General features: G+C 47.2%; 1 protein-coding gene across 4 annotated transcripts in view; it reads left to right on the forward strand.

The window, feature by feature from the left end:
- Positions 1-16,703, forward strand: part of USP24 (ubiquitin specific peptidase 24) — a 2,082,369-nt gene that overhangs the window by 598,487 nt on the left and 1,467,179 nt on the right. For 2 of the 4 annotated variants that reach the window (XM_085602520.1, XM_085602518.1), the window contains exon 30: positions 12,055-12,213. In XM_085602520.1, coding sequence (XP_085458646.1) covers positions 12,055-12,213 — 159 coding nt within the window. The remainder of the gene's footprint in view (positions 1-12,054; positions 12,214-16,703) is intronic. The other 2 variants (XM_085602517.1, XM_085602519.1) reach the window with 1 other exon arrangement.

Raw genomic sequence — 16,703 nt, forward strand, 5'->3', positions numbered from 1 at the left:
GTGCCTTGGAGAACATCACGAGGACTGTATGAAACTCCTGGTGGCGCCCTTTTCTGAAAAACTGCGTCGTCGTCATTCTTCATTGAAGTCTAGGGACCTGTCGAGGAGTCGGTCGGGTGAGGAGTCTCCTCTGTTGACATCGAGGAAGGCTCAGAGATCCCAACTATCAAAATGGAAGTCTGAAGCCATCTCCCAACTGTCAGTTGAAGAGTGTTTACAGGAGTTTACCCCGCGCCTCCCGAAATATCCTGGAGCCAGGGCGACTGGAGCCCAAATGCGGCATCATTATTTTTCCCTGCAAAAGGTTTTTGGGCATCAGTCTCCCTTTGGTGCGCCCTCTGGTCTCAATGAGGTAGGAGGTGCCTTGGCTGAATCCACACAGGCGGGTTCGTTCACTGTGACAGTTGGGCCCTCTGACTCTATCGGATTTGAGAAGGCGCCAGTGCACAGCCCTTCAGGGTTCAGACCTTTGGCGACCATTCAGCCCATGTAGTCGGCAGCACCAGTTGGCGTCAACCCCGGGGCTTTGGAGTCTACTCAGCCAGTGACGTCGGCAAAGCCGATGGACGCAGATCCCATTCCTATTGCTGACGTCGGGTGAGGCTCCGACAGTTCCATTCTCTTTGGATGACTCTCCATCTGCTGTTATTTGGCCCTTGTCTGTGTTTCCTGCGGGCTGTGAGCTATAAGCATCAACCCGCTTCTAGGTACCCACTTTGTCTTCTGCGACATCCCAATGCAAAAGGGCTGCTGGTTCAAGCTGCTACAGATTCTCGGATCCTAATGCCCTTCCTTTTGTTCCATCAGGTAAATAATCCAGATTGTTGAAAGGTTGTGGGAGAAATATATTTTCTTCTAAAAGCTCGGCTTTGAGGTCTCTAAACACTACATTTGTTATGGGCAGGTTTTCTCATGGTTTATGGGTTTCTGTGGCACAAAGACTACCTTCTCTGTCCGAGGAAGCCAGGAATGAGGTATTGTAGGTGGTGCAAGATGGCGGGAGGTGGCAAGATTTACCACCAAATGTAGAATGGACTTCATGATTCTTTGGACAGAGCTATGTCTCAGTCAGTTGCTCTGCTCAGGCATGCATGGCTGCATAAGTCTGTGTTTTCAGAGCCTGTGCAGGAGAGTCAAAGATATAGCGTTTGATGGTGTCCATTTATTTGAAGAACAGGCTAATTCGGCGTTAAGACGATACAGAGCTGGTTGATTTTGAGCTAGTTTGCAAGCATGAGTTTGGTATTTGAGCTGGTGTAGAGAAGTATCCACACGACTGAGTTATGATAGGTTTCATCTTGTACGTCCAGAATAGTGTTTGCTTAATACAAAGATTTATTGATACCTAGTGTTTTTAATCATTGACAGTGGGGATTACAGAAGTTGTGTTCCACAATAAGTGGTTTTCTTGGTTATTCTGCTAGCTTTGGAAGTACTAGACTGTATCAATGACCGTTTTTCAGGGTCTAATTTGTGCTATGTTGTTTATCTGAGCTCCGATATACAGAGCTCACATTTTGATTTACTCTGGAGAAGAGTTGAGGCTCAAGAGTGATACTTTTATGGTATATACTATGCTCTATGTCGGGTTTTGTTTGTATGCTGTCGTGAGCATTTTTAAATGTGCATATATATATATATATATATATATATATATATATATATATATATATATATATATATATATATTCACAGAAAAAACCATAGGTTTCACACATGTTATAGTTAGCTGGACATTTTACTGATAAAAAACCAATGAAATTCCCCCGTTATAGTTACTGTAGGCAACTATAACTCACGCAACCGTAATCCTCTGCTGATGCTAATACTGTATTTAGACACTTATTTGCCCATGTCTTCTTCCATTAAATTTTAGCTATACATATATTACAAATATTTTTTTTTCATAAAGACACATATGTCATCAGCAGAGTATTACGGTCACGTGAGTTATAGTTGCCTACAGTAACTATAACGGGTGATTTCATTTGTTTTTTATCAGTAAAATGTCCAGCGAACTATAACATGTGTGAAACCTATGGTTTTTTCAGTGAATTTGCAAGGTTTTTTAAATGCTAATTCCCAACTATAACGTGTGTGAAACCTATGGTTTTTTCAGTGAATTTGTACGGTTTTTTAAATGCTAAGTTACTTTACGCCATTTGTGGCGTGCGCGCCCACTTAACGCAGTTCGTTCCGTGCGCACCGCGTGGCCACGTTACGCTAGATGGGCCATGAACGCACGATGCGCTTCGCGCACCGTGCGCACATGGAGGACATATGATGAGCATCGTTGTGACAGGTAAAATATATGTTTTGTTTTGCTGTAATAAGACATGCACAAATGGTGCCCTTCGGGCACCATTTGCACACGGGGTGGGGAGAATGTGGATATTTTTTATTTTTTTTTATTATTTATTACCGTACGCGTACGGTAAGCGTAATCGGCGAAATTTTCGAAAAAATTAAAATTGCCTTTTTTCACTTGGGGGATCGTTGGGGACTCCCTCGACATGGCTAGGTGCTTGGGAGCTGTCTAAACAGCCCCTTTACATGTTTTTGCACTTTGTTTTTCAACCCCCTGTCAGAGTGCGAGAGAGAAAATGGCGGCCGCCGCTTCCTGGTTTCGACCGATTCGAATGTTTACTAAGATCTAACGGCCAATCAGAATCGCGCTCGCGCACGTCACCGTACGCGTACGGTAAGCGCACCGTAAGCGCACCGTAAGCTGGCTCAGATATATATATATTGATTTAAAGGCTATTTTCTCAGAATCTACTGAACAGATTTACACCAAACCTACAAAAGGCACTTCCTTGACCTGAGGACTACCTCTCTGCCAAATTTCATTAAATTCTGTTCAGCCGTTCGGGCTGTAGCTCTGTCTAAAGGTCCTATGGAAAAATGCATGGGAAAAACGCGTTTTGGGACCCCCCTTTTATCTCAGCCCCCGCTTGACGAATCCCCCCGAGACTTTCAGGGTAGGAGCGGAGCTCAACGCCCCACCTATTTTGAAAATTTTGCGAGGATTCGTCGACCGGCGCCAAAGTTATTCAAAATAGAATGTTGCGGATTTCCTATGGTAAGAGGGTCCTAACTATAACTATCTACTGGCGACCGCCAGTAGATAATATATATATATATATATATATATATATATATATATATATATAATCGGGAGACGTTTACTCAGATTATGCATTATTTGTCGCAGGTAAGTGGATTGAGTTCTACTCTGTGCTGGATTAGTTCTCTGTGGTACTTTTGTATTCATACCCCTTCGTAGCCTTGGGGTTTATGATTTGCCCTTAAATGAGAGGCATAGGTAAAAAGTCCTCTTAATAGACATGTTAAGTGTCTATTGTGTTTTTGTAGGGTATGGAACTAAAACGTCTTATCCCAAATTTTCTTCAGACAATTTCACAGAAGGTATCTGGTAGTCTACATTATTGTTGATGTGGCTTTGGCTTTTGTCTGGTACTTGTCTTCCGCTTACAAGGTGGATAAAGCTCTCTACATCTGCTGATGTACAACATTATTAGACAAATGCTTGTCTTGTGAACACTTGTGATTATTTTACAATTTAGGTACTGTCTTTTGGCCAGTGATATTTCCTGGTATTATATCATGCTAATATAGATCTTCAGGAACATATAGTATTTTAAGTGATTCTATTCCTTCCCTTGGAAAAGGTTATTTAATATTTTGCCCTTTTCCGGGTGGTCATGACACTGTGCGTTATTACTAAACATTGTTTCTTTGTTCTTGAAGAACATTTCCATCTAGTACTGTACTATTTCTTATCTGTGAAGAATTAACATTGATTGATCCTTGATGGGGAGAAGAATGGGCCTTGAAGTTTCTACCCTTTATAGAGGACTTGTATTCCTACCTTCAGGATCTTTTCTCTCTTAAGGGTCAATTTCTTCTTACTATGCTTCTGTCTATAGTTGCTGGTAGTCAACACTTTTCCTGATTTCCTACCTCTAGGGGCAGTAAGTTGGTTCACACATTGTGAAGTGTGGTTCCTAGAGGTTTAGACAAATTAATGTTGGACTTTTATTTTAGAATCCCTTTTTTTAAGTTTTAGATTTGGGTCTTGTACTTGACTGTTGGTGGAAGGTTTCTACAGAAAGCAAGGTCTTGTTCAGACCTTTGTTGTAGTTAGGTTATCAAGATTTTTTTTAATTGTTAGCTTATTCGATGTTATGCTACCATTGTTTAATGGTGGTTTTCTAGATAGCTTGCCATTACCCTTATGGGTTGGATGTCATTGTTTTTCTATAGATATGATCCGCTATAGTAGAGTATTGTTAAGTCGCTGTTCTCTGCATATTGTCTCTTTGCTATCTTTTGATATAAAAATGTTTCTTGGTGGATAAATGGGCGTTGATGTTACTTCTAGGTCTTCATATATGTACTTTTGTATATATGGGATATTCTAGTGGTCCTTGTACAGCTCTAGTTCTTTATTCGGTGGAAGGACTGCTTCTATGCCAACAGCGACTAATGTTGCGTTTGACTTCATTTTTATATAAACGTTTGTTTTCTCCATGGAGGATGGATTATCTCCGTGTATTTTACAGGGCAATCCTGACCTTCTATGGTTTACAGATGTTATTCAGTGGCATGTCCAGCTGTTCTGCGTTCACTGGGTTTGACCGTACTGTTCGAACGTTAGTATAAGGTTGTGATTAAAGGCCTATTGCCATAGTTTAATCTTTCCTCATGATTTTATTGTCTTATAAATCTGAAAGAGACAATTAGTTATGGATACCTCACCTTAGAATTACCCCCAGGCGTCAGACTGGATCCGAAGAATTTTTTCCTCAGCAGTATCCCTGTGCGACGATAGGTGGCGTCGGTCGACTCCGCGTTCGTCGTTGGCGCTGTGGTCACCGGAATGACGTTGCGGTATCTACTTAGACGCCGCCCTCCCTCACTGAAGTCAGTTCTTTCTTTTTCGGCACCAGCTAGCGCAGATCCGGAGAGAGCGGTACCTTGAGTCACTGTTTGACTCAGTTTTTGCGACTTTTGTAGACACCTTTTTTGAGTCGATCGACTCCTGGTGCACAGAGGGATGTCACGTCAAACCGGCTTTAAGGCTTTTGACTCCTGTCACAAACTGATGTCAGTCATGGACTTGCACCTCGTGTGCCTTTGGTGCCTGGAGCGCAACCATGACCCTAAGTCATGCTCCGACTGCTTGGACATGAACCTGAAGTTTTTGCAGGAGCGGTCCCGAAAGTTTCTCGAGGCCCGGCAGTCCGCTCGGTCGAGGTCCCTGTTGAGAGGGAGGTTGCGGGACCAGTTGCTGTGCCACCACCACCACTCGTCATCGAAGTCTTCGTGTTCTGGAACGTCGAAGCACAAGAAGGCAAAGAAGCATCGTCGCTCTTCGCGTTCTCCCCGTCCGTCGACCGACGCGACAAGCGAGAGGTAGTAGTCCGTTTCCGCCCGCAGACCTTTTTGGGTCGACCCCGGCCTTCCCTCCCTTTCCGGGAGCCGGAGAGACCCCTGCCCAGCTTCGAAGCTTTTATGAAGCCTTGCACTCCATCTTTGGGCAGCCCGACTCTGCCGGCGCCTTCAGGCCCCGCAAACTCGGCTGGGGGCTCTTGGTCTTCGATGCCGACGGCTTCGGAGCCTCAGGGCCCCCCAAGGATCCAGTGACAACAACTTTGCCGACTCCGCCGGTTGTGTCCCCAGCTGGCGTCGGCCTCGGCCTCCCCCTCAATGAGGACACCGAGCCGGACAAATGACGCCCGATGTCGGGACCGGTGCCGATCGGTTCTTTTGTACCCCTGTTCTCCCCTGATATTTCTTACCACCCTTAGTAGCTACCAGGAGAGGGTTAGGAGGACTGGGAGAGGTCTGTGGACCCTCTTGCAGATCAGTTAGAGGAACCGGACTGGAGAGAGGAGTTGGGTGACGCCAGTGTTCTGAATACCTCCACAGACCTTGGCATGCTTCCCCCCCTCCCCCACCCCGTGGCTACGGAGGAGGGTACGTCTTAAGCAGTGGTATTGCGTAGGGCAGCCGAGGGCCTAAACCTCGAGCTTCCTACGGTGGCGGTCAGGACTAACCTCCTGACCGAGGTGCTTCAGGCGGCAGCGGCCTCTTCGAAGCCCCTGATACCGTTAAGTGAGGCCCTTACGAACATCCTTTTGGGCACTAGGTCCAAGCCCAATACAGGGGCTCCTGTGGACAGGATGATTGCCCGACGCTACCGCCCTACCCCAGGCGACCCCATTTTCCTCTCTTCCCACGCTACCCCAGAGAGCTTGGTAGTCCAAGCCTCAACCTGAAAAGACGCATTCCCTATCACACCACCTGATAGGGAATCCAAGAAGCTGAACTACCTTGGGAAGATGTTTTCTTCCTCCAGCTTTGGACTGCGCTTGTGAACACTATTTATTGGGCGTTACTGCCACTCAGTGTGGGACATGGTTGTGCAGGTGCTTCCACAGTGCCTGGAGGAGGCCAGGGCCTTGCTCTCCTGTGCTGGTGCCAAAGGGAGAGACGCAGCAAAGTTCGCGATCCGGTGTGGGCTGGACACCGCCGACTCACTGGGCAGGATGATTTCCACATAAGTAGCACTGCGACTCTATGCCTGCTTGAGGTCCACTGGCTTTTCGGATGATGTCCAAGCAATGCTTTTTGACATGCCCTTTGATGGCCATTGCCTATTTGGCGACAAGGCAGCCATCGCACTTGAACGTTTTAAGGATTCTAGGGATACGGCCAGCCCCTTAGGCCTCGCTTCCACCTCCCGCTCCAGCAGGAAGTTACGGCACTCTTAGCCAAGGGAGCCATCGAGCGAGTTCCTGTCCCAGAAGTAGGTCATGGTTGCTATTCCCACTACTTTCTGGTGCCCAAGAAGGACAAGGGCCTGCGTCCTATCTTGGATCTCAGGAATGTCAACCACTTCTCCCAGAAGGAGAAGTTCAAAATGTTGACACCGGCTCAGGTCCTGTCTGCCCTCGACCCGGGAGACTGATTGGTAGCGTTGGACTTGCAGGACCCTTATTTTCACAACCCCGGCCCGCCAGCGTTACATAAGGTTCACGGTAGGCCATGAGCATTTTCAGTTTACCATGCTCCCCTTTGGCCTTACCAGCGCCCCTCGGGTGTTCACAAAGGTGATGGCACTGGTCGCATAAGGGGTTCCAGTCTTCCCCTATCTCGATGACTGGCTGTTGAAGGCGAGCTCGCCCCAGGCAGTCGTCTCCCACCTCCAGTGTACAGCAGACCTCCTGCATTCACTGGGGTTCACTATCAACATCCAAAGTCTAACATGGCTCCCTTTCAAAAGCGCCTCTTCAACGGAGCGGTTATGCACACAACAGTTTCGGGTTCATCCTCCTGAGCAGCGAGTCCCGGATATTCGGGCTAAGATTCTGATCTCTCAGCATCTATCCAGGGCTTCGGTCAGAATGACCCTAAGGCTGCTGTGCCTCATGGCCTCATGGCCTCTTGCATCCTGCTGGTGGACCATGCCAGATGGCATATGCGGGCTCTGTAGTGGGACCTGAAGTTCCAGTGGGCACAGCATCAGGGGATTCTTTCCGATTGTGTCCAGATCTCGGAGGGCACTGCACGCCAATTGCAGTGATGTTTAACGGGTCAACGGCAAATCCCTCTCCCTTCCCCAACCAGAGTTTACATTGTTGACGGATGCATTTCTGGGGTGGGGTGGCCACATAGGAGAGGCGGAGATCAGAGGCCTCTGGTCTCCGGCGTAGTCCGGGCTCCACATCAACCTTCTGGAGCTTCTGGCGAAACGTCTTGCATTAAAGGCATTTCTTCCCTCTGTCCGGGGAAGAGTAGTGCAGGTTTTCAAGGACAATACCACCGCCATGTGGTACTGCAACAAACAGGAAGGGGTGGGGTTGTGGACCCTATGTCAAGAGGCTCTCCTCCTTTGGACATGGCTGGAACATCGGGGCATATCCCTGGTGGTTCAACACCTGGCAGGTTCTCTGAACGCCAGAGCGTACGAACTCACCCGCAGATGCATGATGGATCATGAATGGCGAGGTGGTGCAAGCTGTCTTTTAGCCGTTGGGGAGCCTTGTCAGCAGTTCTGTGCGTTGGAATTTCCAAGATGGCACTCGCTAGGCGACGCTTTTCGTCGCAAAAGTTGAGTTGCAGTCTGCCATACGTCTTTCTGCCTATAGAACTTCTGCCCAGAGTGCTGAAGAAGATCAAGCGCGACCGGGCCCAAGTCATTCTTGTGGCTCCGGATTGGGCACGAAGAGTCTGGTATCCCGAGCTCTTGTACATGGCCATCAATCCTCTGATCAGACTGCCTCTTCAGGAGTATCTTCCGTTGCAGCAGTAGGGGGACTGTCCTCCACCTGAACCTGTCCAGCCTCCACCTCCTTGCCTGGAGATTGAGTGGCGGCAGTTGACGGCTTTCGACCTTGCTCCCGAAGTCTGTAACATTATCTTGTCAGCCAGGTGTCCCTCCACTAAAACGGTATACGCCTGCAGATGGAACAAATTTGTGGAATGGTGCATAGCAAAGGCTGTTGATCCCCTTTCCGCCACTCTTTCTGAGGTTCTCTTTATCCTCCTTTCTTTGGCCCTGCAGGGCTCTGCTCTGGGCACTCTTAAGGGCGATCTCTCAGCCATTTCAGCCTTTCTTAGGCTTCCTGATTAACCTTCTCTTTTCAAATCCCCTATTGTAAATAGATTCCTCAAGAGCATTACTTATCTCTTCCCTCCTATTCCTTTCGTAATGCCCCAGTGGGACTTGAACTGGGTTCTGACTTATCTTATGTGCGTTCCCTTTGAGGCGCTACATAATTGTCCTCTCAGACTTTTTTAACTTTGAAAACTACCTTCTTGGTTGACATCACCCCTTCTCTGAGGGTGAGTGAGCTTCAGGCCCTTTCTTCTACACTTCCTTTCCTGTCTGTTCATCCAGACAAAGCTGTCCTTCGCACTAGGCCTTCTACCCTTCCTAAAGTGGTTACCTCTTTCCACATAGGACATACCATAGCTTTGCCCACCTTCTTTCCGCCTCTGCATCCTTCCATCGTCTGTATCCAAAACTTGCGCTTTCCTTCAATCTGGATCGCACAAGACAATTCTGGGTGGATGACCAACTTGTTGGCTATGTGGGCGCCAAGAAAGGTTGGGCCGTACAAAAATGGACCATCTCTCAAAGGGTCGTTCTTTGTATAAAAATCTGCTATTCCTTGGTGAAAAAGGAACCTTTAGTAGGGTTGCGTGCCCATTCCACCAGGGCAATGGCAGCTACTACTGCTTTGGGGCAAGGAGTCCCTCTTCATGAGATCTGCCAGGCAGCTGCGTGGGATTCACCGCACATCTTTACCAAACACTACTGCCAGGACAGCCAAGTTCGGAGAGACTGCTTCTTTGGCCGTTCAGTTCTCCAGGACTTTCTGGTGTGAACTTGGTTCGCAGACCCACCTCCAGGGTTGGTATTGCTGGGGTATCTATTCTAAGGTGAGGAATCCATAACTAATTGTCTCTTCCAGATGAACAAGTTACTTACCTTCGGTAACGATATATCTGTAAGACCTTGATTAGTTATGGATTCCTCACCGCCCCACCCATCCTCCCCGTTCTGTGAACCGACTTCTAGAGTAAGGGACTCCCTTTCTGGGCCCTAGTTTTCGTGCACCAGTGGTCAGTGTCTTGCATGGCTCTGTGCCTCTGGCATGGAATGTTGTGTAAAGAACTGACGTCCGTGCGCGAGGGCGGCGTCTAAGTAGATACCGCGACACCATTCCGGCGACCACGCCCCCAACGACTAACACAGAGCCGACCGACACCACCTGAGGAAACAATTCTCCGGATCCAGTCTAACTCCTGCGGGTAATTCTAAGGTGAGGAATCCATAACTAATCTATGTCTATTACAGATCTATCATTCTTTTTGTACTGTGGTTGTATCTACAGTTATGGTGAGGCGAGAGTTTCTAAAGCTAGTTTGTCTTACTGACATGGGTAGATTATTCCCATGGTTTATGTGTCTTGCAGCTTTATTTACCAATGACCCCTTTTAAGGGGACCTCATTTCGTTAGGTATGTTTAGGCTCACCTACATGATCTTAAATTTCCAGTCTATTCTCTTCTTCTGGACTGGGTTAGTCTTAGTATGAGACTTTTCGTGGTTACAGTTTGCAGACCCTCCTCTGGGTTAGGTATGGCTTTGGCATTTGATTCTAAAGTAAGGAATCTGCGGCTGGATGTTTCGATCAGATAAACAAGTTGTTTACCTTCGGTAACGCTTTATCTGGTAGAGACAGGATCTAGCTGCAGATTCCTGAATGGCCCTCCCCTCCTCCCCACTTCTGCGAATTGGATCCTGTTTGGTCTTGATTGTTGTGTCTTTATTTTTTGTAAAATAAAAAAAAGCTAAGTAGAAAAAGAGAATTCTGTGATATTGGACGTAAGAATTATTGTTCATCTCAAGATCTGATCAAGATATTCACATACTGAATTTTTTGGTTAGAAATTCAGTATTGATTTGACATATTAGAGTCTTTTGTTTAAGCGCACAGTTCAATAGGCCGTGTCAGTTTGGGGCTCTGTGTTTCAAGTGCGGAAAGTAGTCACAAAAGACTGTTGCGAGCAAGTTATATGGACTCTGTTGATGTTACATCCGGTGGACGACTTCGATATGGAGTCTCGCGATGCACTCTGCCGGTGCATGGATGTACTATGGGAAAAATAAATCTGGATCCAGTCTGGTGCCTGGGGAAGATTCTAAAGGAAGGAATCTGCAGCTAGATCCTGTCTCTACCAGATAGTGCGTTACCAAAGGTAAGTAACTTGTTCGTTTACACTACTCTCAGCCAGCTCCTGGAAGAGAAGAAGGGACTGAGTTCAGAGCTGTTGGTACAGGGAGCCGAGACAGACACATGGCACTGCAATAGTGCTGTAATTGCTGACTGTAGTGGGAAGGAGACGATGCATTTCCCTGGTCTACTTTGATTATGAAAGAAAATAGTAGTAGGAAGGCAGGTAAAGTCTGATGCATGTGTTTCGTAGACAGAAAAAGGCATTCAACTTTTATTTATTAATCTTCCAATCATTTTACTAAGTATTGCATAAACTTTCATTGAAGAAATTACCTGAGTGGTAATCAGTTGTCTCTTAGGAGAAGCCACTATCTGCAAGGCATTGATCTTACTTTAAATCAGGGTGCTCAACATTGTTCCATGAAGACCTGTGCCAAGCAACATTTTCAGGATATACACTTAAACTAATTTTGCTTACCCTGAATCTATATGGAATATATTTTCAGCAGTGTCACCTGCAATTTGTTCGAGTTTATCCACACCTGAGGGCATAAAGGAACCAAAACTATACAGAAACTGACATCAGCGAGCAGGGGTGCTGCCTATATGTGCCTGTGCTTTGTCCCTTCTGGGGAAGAAGGCAGTTGCAGAGTTTGATTATGCTACCTGTTGGTGCATGAGAACTGCTGCTTTAGGATTTGATAATTCCTAGAAATATCCTAAATGGGAGTTGTGTGCAGTTAGAGTAGTCACCAGAAGCAGCTTTACTGAATGCAAGTAACTTGTTCTTCTTATCGATATAGTATCTTCCCACATATTCCTTATCACACTATGTTCAGTTTTGATTTTGTCCTGACCCCGATAGAATGGGGTAACTGATGTCACCAGGGACAATTTCATGGACCCATTTCAGAGATATCTGAACATGACATCATACTGACTGGCGTTGGTGCTGGTAAGCTGGCATTACGGAAAACTATTCCTCAGCTTTGATGAAGTTTCATTAGGAGTAGTCTTTGAAGGAAAAATATCTCATACATCTAAAAGTATTTTTGCCAAAGGTAAGTAACTGCTTCTTTAGCTATGTTTTAAACTGATGCGTGTATGAGGATTTTCCGCCTGCTGAAGAATGGGCACACTTAAGCATGTCAAACTATAAAACAACTCTTGGGCACTCTAGCTACTGTCTTTCTTTGTTTTGTTTTTGCGTAGCTTTAATAAATTCTCCAACGTTATACCATTGTGCTTAATAAGGTATTGCCTCTGCTTAATCCAACCAGAAGACCCTTTTGTCAGAATCTCAAGGATCTCAGTCTTCAAAATCCCCATCTCTGTCTGCGAAACATCAACACCAACCAAGTGCCAGTTCTATCTTGGAAAGTCTTTTCCGATCTTCAGCCCCAGGAATGTCAACTTTCCGAGTGCTCTATAACCTGGAGGTAGGAACCATCCTGTATACCAGAAAAATGGAATGATAAAGTTAAAATGTTAAACACATGCTTCAGTTTATAAGATTACATACAGCAAGGTGTTGTGTGATGATAATGATAGATATATCGAGTGGCAGATACTTCCTCGTATGTGGCATAATAACCCCAAAATATTCAAATAGAAATAACCAGAGGAAAACGTCCAAATCTGAACAAAACTTTGCATGATGAAACGTAACTATATATAGTCTTGACAGGAATGTTTTTAACCTTTAACTAATGCATCTAGGAACAACCTGGTATTCTTATAGATTTCTTACATAACAACTTTCCTTAAATAATGACCTTCACATTGTACTTTTATTTTAATTAAAAAAGTGACAGCATGTTTAAGATTTGATTGGATATTTTAAGATATTGTATTCCTGAATATCTTGTAAATTAGATTACAGTGATGGAAGGGCTTTAAGTAAAGATAACTTTCATGAGGCTCAGACATAATGTTTGCTTTCTTTTTATGAGGTTCTTGTGTTCTGGGTACTTTGTTTGATTACTGATAACACAACCTGTATTTGTAAAGTGCACATTCCCCCAAGGGTTTCTTGGCACTGAATAACAGATGTTTGTTATCCAGCTCAATGATACTCATTTTATCGACCTCCTCAGAAGGATGAAAGGCTGAGTGGACCCGCTGGGGTTTGAACATGGGACCATGAGGTCGAACTCAGGCCCCTACAGTGGACGCATTAGTCCACTAAGCCACCACAGTCGGCGGACTTATTGTAGATAATTGCTTAGAAATTTAATTAGTTTAAATTTTGGTCTCCTACTTCACTGTTTTGGCTTAATTCGTTGGCTGTTTTGTTGCTCGTGCTTTTTAGCCAGGGCATTGATAGGGAAGCTATACATTTAAAGAAAGTTAGGATATTGGACTGTGAACAAGATGTACTTGGATTCTCTTCTCCTTCATCCCTTTACATTATGAAACACTGTGTAATTTCTGTGTTTGCTTTTTGCATGTAATTATTGAAATCTGCATAAGTTTCCCGTTTATTTTGCTACTAGTTTACTGTAAGGAAACAGGCTTTTTGCAAGTTTACCCCTACATTCTGCCCCTATTTTGACTACTAGGTACTGGTGTTATTGCTCTGGAATGCCCTGAACCCTACTAAATAGTTCAGTGCACGTGCTCTCGCCCTTAAAATGCTGCATGTTTAATTGCCTTATCCTCAATTGGCATAGCCTGACTTTCTTGTAAGTCCCTGGTATATGGTCTCAGGGGTACCCAGGCCACTGCAGACTGGAAGAGCAGGTTTAAACTGCTAACTCGACTTTTCCATTTAAGGTAACGTCAAAGTCCAAACCTCTATTAGTAAATGTATGTCACTTTGATAAAAAGTAGATCACGCACTGTTACATGTTCCAGCAGTCGATACCATAGATTGTTGTTTTTACTGTGGAAAGGTAAGTAGCCATATTGGCAAGTACAGAGTTACAGGCTGACACCCCAGACCTGCTAACTTCTGAATAAGACTACTAAAATTGGTACTGTTAAGTAGAAAAAGAATCAGCGCTTTAAATCCGATTTTCTGATAGAGACTACTAGCCGCAGATTCCTTAACGTAGAATTATCCCCAGGCGTGAGACTGGATCCGGAAAACTTTTGCCACAGCATCTCTGCGAGCTGGGGGCGGTACCATTTGACCCCACCCTGACGACGTCCGTGGACGTGACGTCAGCGAGGTCACATAAGTCCCACCCCAGCGCACTGACGTCAGTTTCCTTCTTTTCCGTGTGCAACGCAGATCCGAAGTGTGTTCCCTTGACCTGTTTTCAGGCCTTTTTTAACACCTTTGCGTTGGGAACAGTGTGCGATGCCTTCGGGTTTCAAGACGTGTGCTTCTTGTGCGTGTCAGATTTCGGCGACTGACCCTCACCCTATTTGTATGTGGTGTTTGGGCGAGCACCATGATTCTACGGACTGATAAGCTTGTCAGCATCTCAAGCCGATGTCTTTGCGGGAGCGCTGGATGAAATTGCTTTCGGCCCGCTTGTCCAGATCGGTCTTGTCACAGGCATCCGCAGTCCCCGGACCCGCTCTTCCGCACCTTGCAGTTGACTGCCCCGCAGGCATCTCTGCCTTCTCCTGAGACCCCTCAGGCCCCTCACTCATCCATGGGTCTTCCATCCTACAGGGGCTGGCCTTTTCTTCCTCCAGCTGGGCGCAGGGACAGCCTTCGCCCACAGAGAAGTTGCTTTCCCCCCCACGACACCCTACAGAGGCGAGTGTAGCCTTTGTCCGGGCCATCTCCAAGGCCATCGTCATTTTGCAATTAGGCAACCCGGTCGCTCCACTCCCAACGGACCACTTGTTGCAGGTTCTCCACCAGGACTCTGGTGGAGGGGAGCCGCCTCTCCCATTTTAAGCTTTGCTCCACAACTCTCTTCTCGGGGGCGTCCTGCTATGGGGGATCCGGTGCCTCAGCCGCTCCTTTACCCTACACCGTCTTGCCCTGCACGATCCAGTCTGCCTTTTTTTCCCACCCATCTGCCCAAGGCCCTGTCCTACAGACTGCTTTTCCTTCCTTGCCTTCAGTGTTGCTTCCTCCGTCACGGGAGGCCCGGTGGTTGGATTCCTGGGGGCGTAACATTTTCGCTTCCACTAGTGCTGCTCTGCGCGCTCAGCACACTTTGTGTGTTGGCCAGTGCTACTTCCGACCTGTGAGACTCCGCAGAGTCCCTTCTGTCTCGTACCTCCCACGAAGGTGCCTGCGCTGATCTGTGGCACCATGTGCGGGATGGTCGGAGTTAGCTGCCTTTATTCTCCGTTCAGCCTTGGGTGTCTGATTCTCTCGCCCGTGCTATGGCAAGTTCTGTGGCCCTCCGCCGCCATGCTTGGTTGTGGGATAGCGTCTTTCCGGAGAATATTCTGGAGCGTCTTGTTGACCTGCCTTTTGATGGGATTCTGTTTAACACCCATGCGGACTCCGCTATTAAATGACTCCTTGCGGGGCTCTGTCCTCCTCTCCTTCCGTAGACTTAGGCTTGTCGGTCCTCCGGTGTCTTCTGGGAGGCGTTTATCTCACCTTTGTCCTTGGGGCCTTGTGTATAGGTTGGCCCGTCAGTGTGCTGTGGGTGGCTTGGAATGTCTTCCGGGTCCTTAAGTTGGCCCCTCTGTTCTTTTGGCTGCTGGTTCAGCCCTTCAGCTTTTGTGGTAAGTGATTTTCCGCAGTTAGTGAAGCCGCATGGGTCCTCAGGTTGGACCATCTGTGTATTTTTTGGCTGATTGGTAAGCCGCTTGTGGTGTTCTCCACAGGTCTTTTATGTTATTGACCTCTGCTGCGAGTTTCCCTAAGAGGTGTTCCCCTGTTTTGTTTGGGGACGTGTCATACCCTAGGTGGGGTACGTGTTGGCTATTGTATAGCCTGTCCTAAGCTTGGCATGTGTGGATACCTTCTCGGGTTCCTAGCGTTTTCCTGGCGTCACTGTATACCGCTTGGTGCGGTTCTTTCTTTTTCTTCCACCTTATCGCAGCTTCCGCTGCTCCAGGTTCTGTCTGGCTCAGTATCTTGCTTTTACAGGGCTTCCCTGTCGTCCATTTTGCCCCTTGTTCCTGCGGGGTATCTGCTTATGTGCGTTTTGCCTTTCCTCTTCAGCCGCGGGTTCACCAGACCGCCTTTTCTCATGCCGTCTACGGCATCGTGTCTTGGTGTTTCCACCTTGTTATCTGACATTTCGGCCTGGGCCTCTGCCTTGGGTTCCAGGGGCGCCCCCGTCTGCTTCTTGGGGGGGCTCTGCTCCTCTTTCTCTTCTGGCCTGTCCTACTTCTCTTCGTGGGCCGGGTGGGTCTACTGGGGACAGTCCTTCTCTAGGGCTTGTTCTGGGGTTACCTTGCCTCTGTCTTCGTCTTGCGCTCGGCTTGTTCTGGGCAAGCTGTTTCATAGTGTTTGCCAGTTGTCTGCTGCGCATGCCTGGTAGTTATGGTCCACCACCGGGGGCCTCGGCGTGTAACCGTGTGCTCCTGTCCCTTGCTTGCTGGAGCTTTGCGCGTTTGTGTCTTCCTTCTCACGTCTGCGCTTGTCGGCTGTGGGTGCGTTCCTGCCTTGTTCCCTGCCTTGGGGCTGACGCCCGTTCAGCTGTACCCTTCGCTGTGTGTGTTCTCCTGAGGTTTGCTCTGCCTCCATTCCACCTCTTCTCCTTGGATTGCGGGTGGTTCTTCTCTTCCTTTGGTACTCGCTTGGTGCTGTCTGTCCCTCCGGGCTTTCTGGCGGACACCCCTTGCTCCTCGGGTAGGCTTGTGGTATTCTGGCCTTTCCGTCTCCTTCTTGCTTCCTTCTGCTTGGAGGGGGCTAAGCCGTCCTTCCTGTCCCCATGACACATCCCCTGTTGGGGCCCTGTGTTCTTCCAAGCTGGTGAGGTTCTCTCGCAGCCCTCCTCCCATTTGGGTATGGCTAGGGTATCTATTCTACGTTAAGGAACCTGCAGCTAGTAGTCTCTAT

The sequence above is a fragment of the Triturus cristatus genome, chromosome 4_2, assembly GCF_964204655.1.
Source record: "Triturus cristatus chromosome 4_2, aTriCri1.1, whole genome shotgun sequence".
NCBI lineage: Eukaryota > Metazoa > Chordata > Amphibia > Caudata > Salamandridae > Triturus > Triturus cristatus.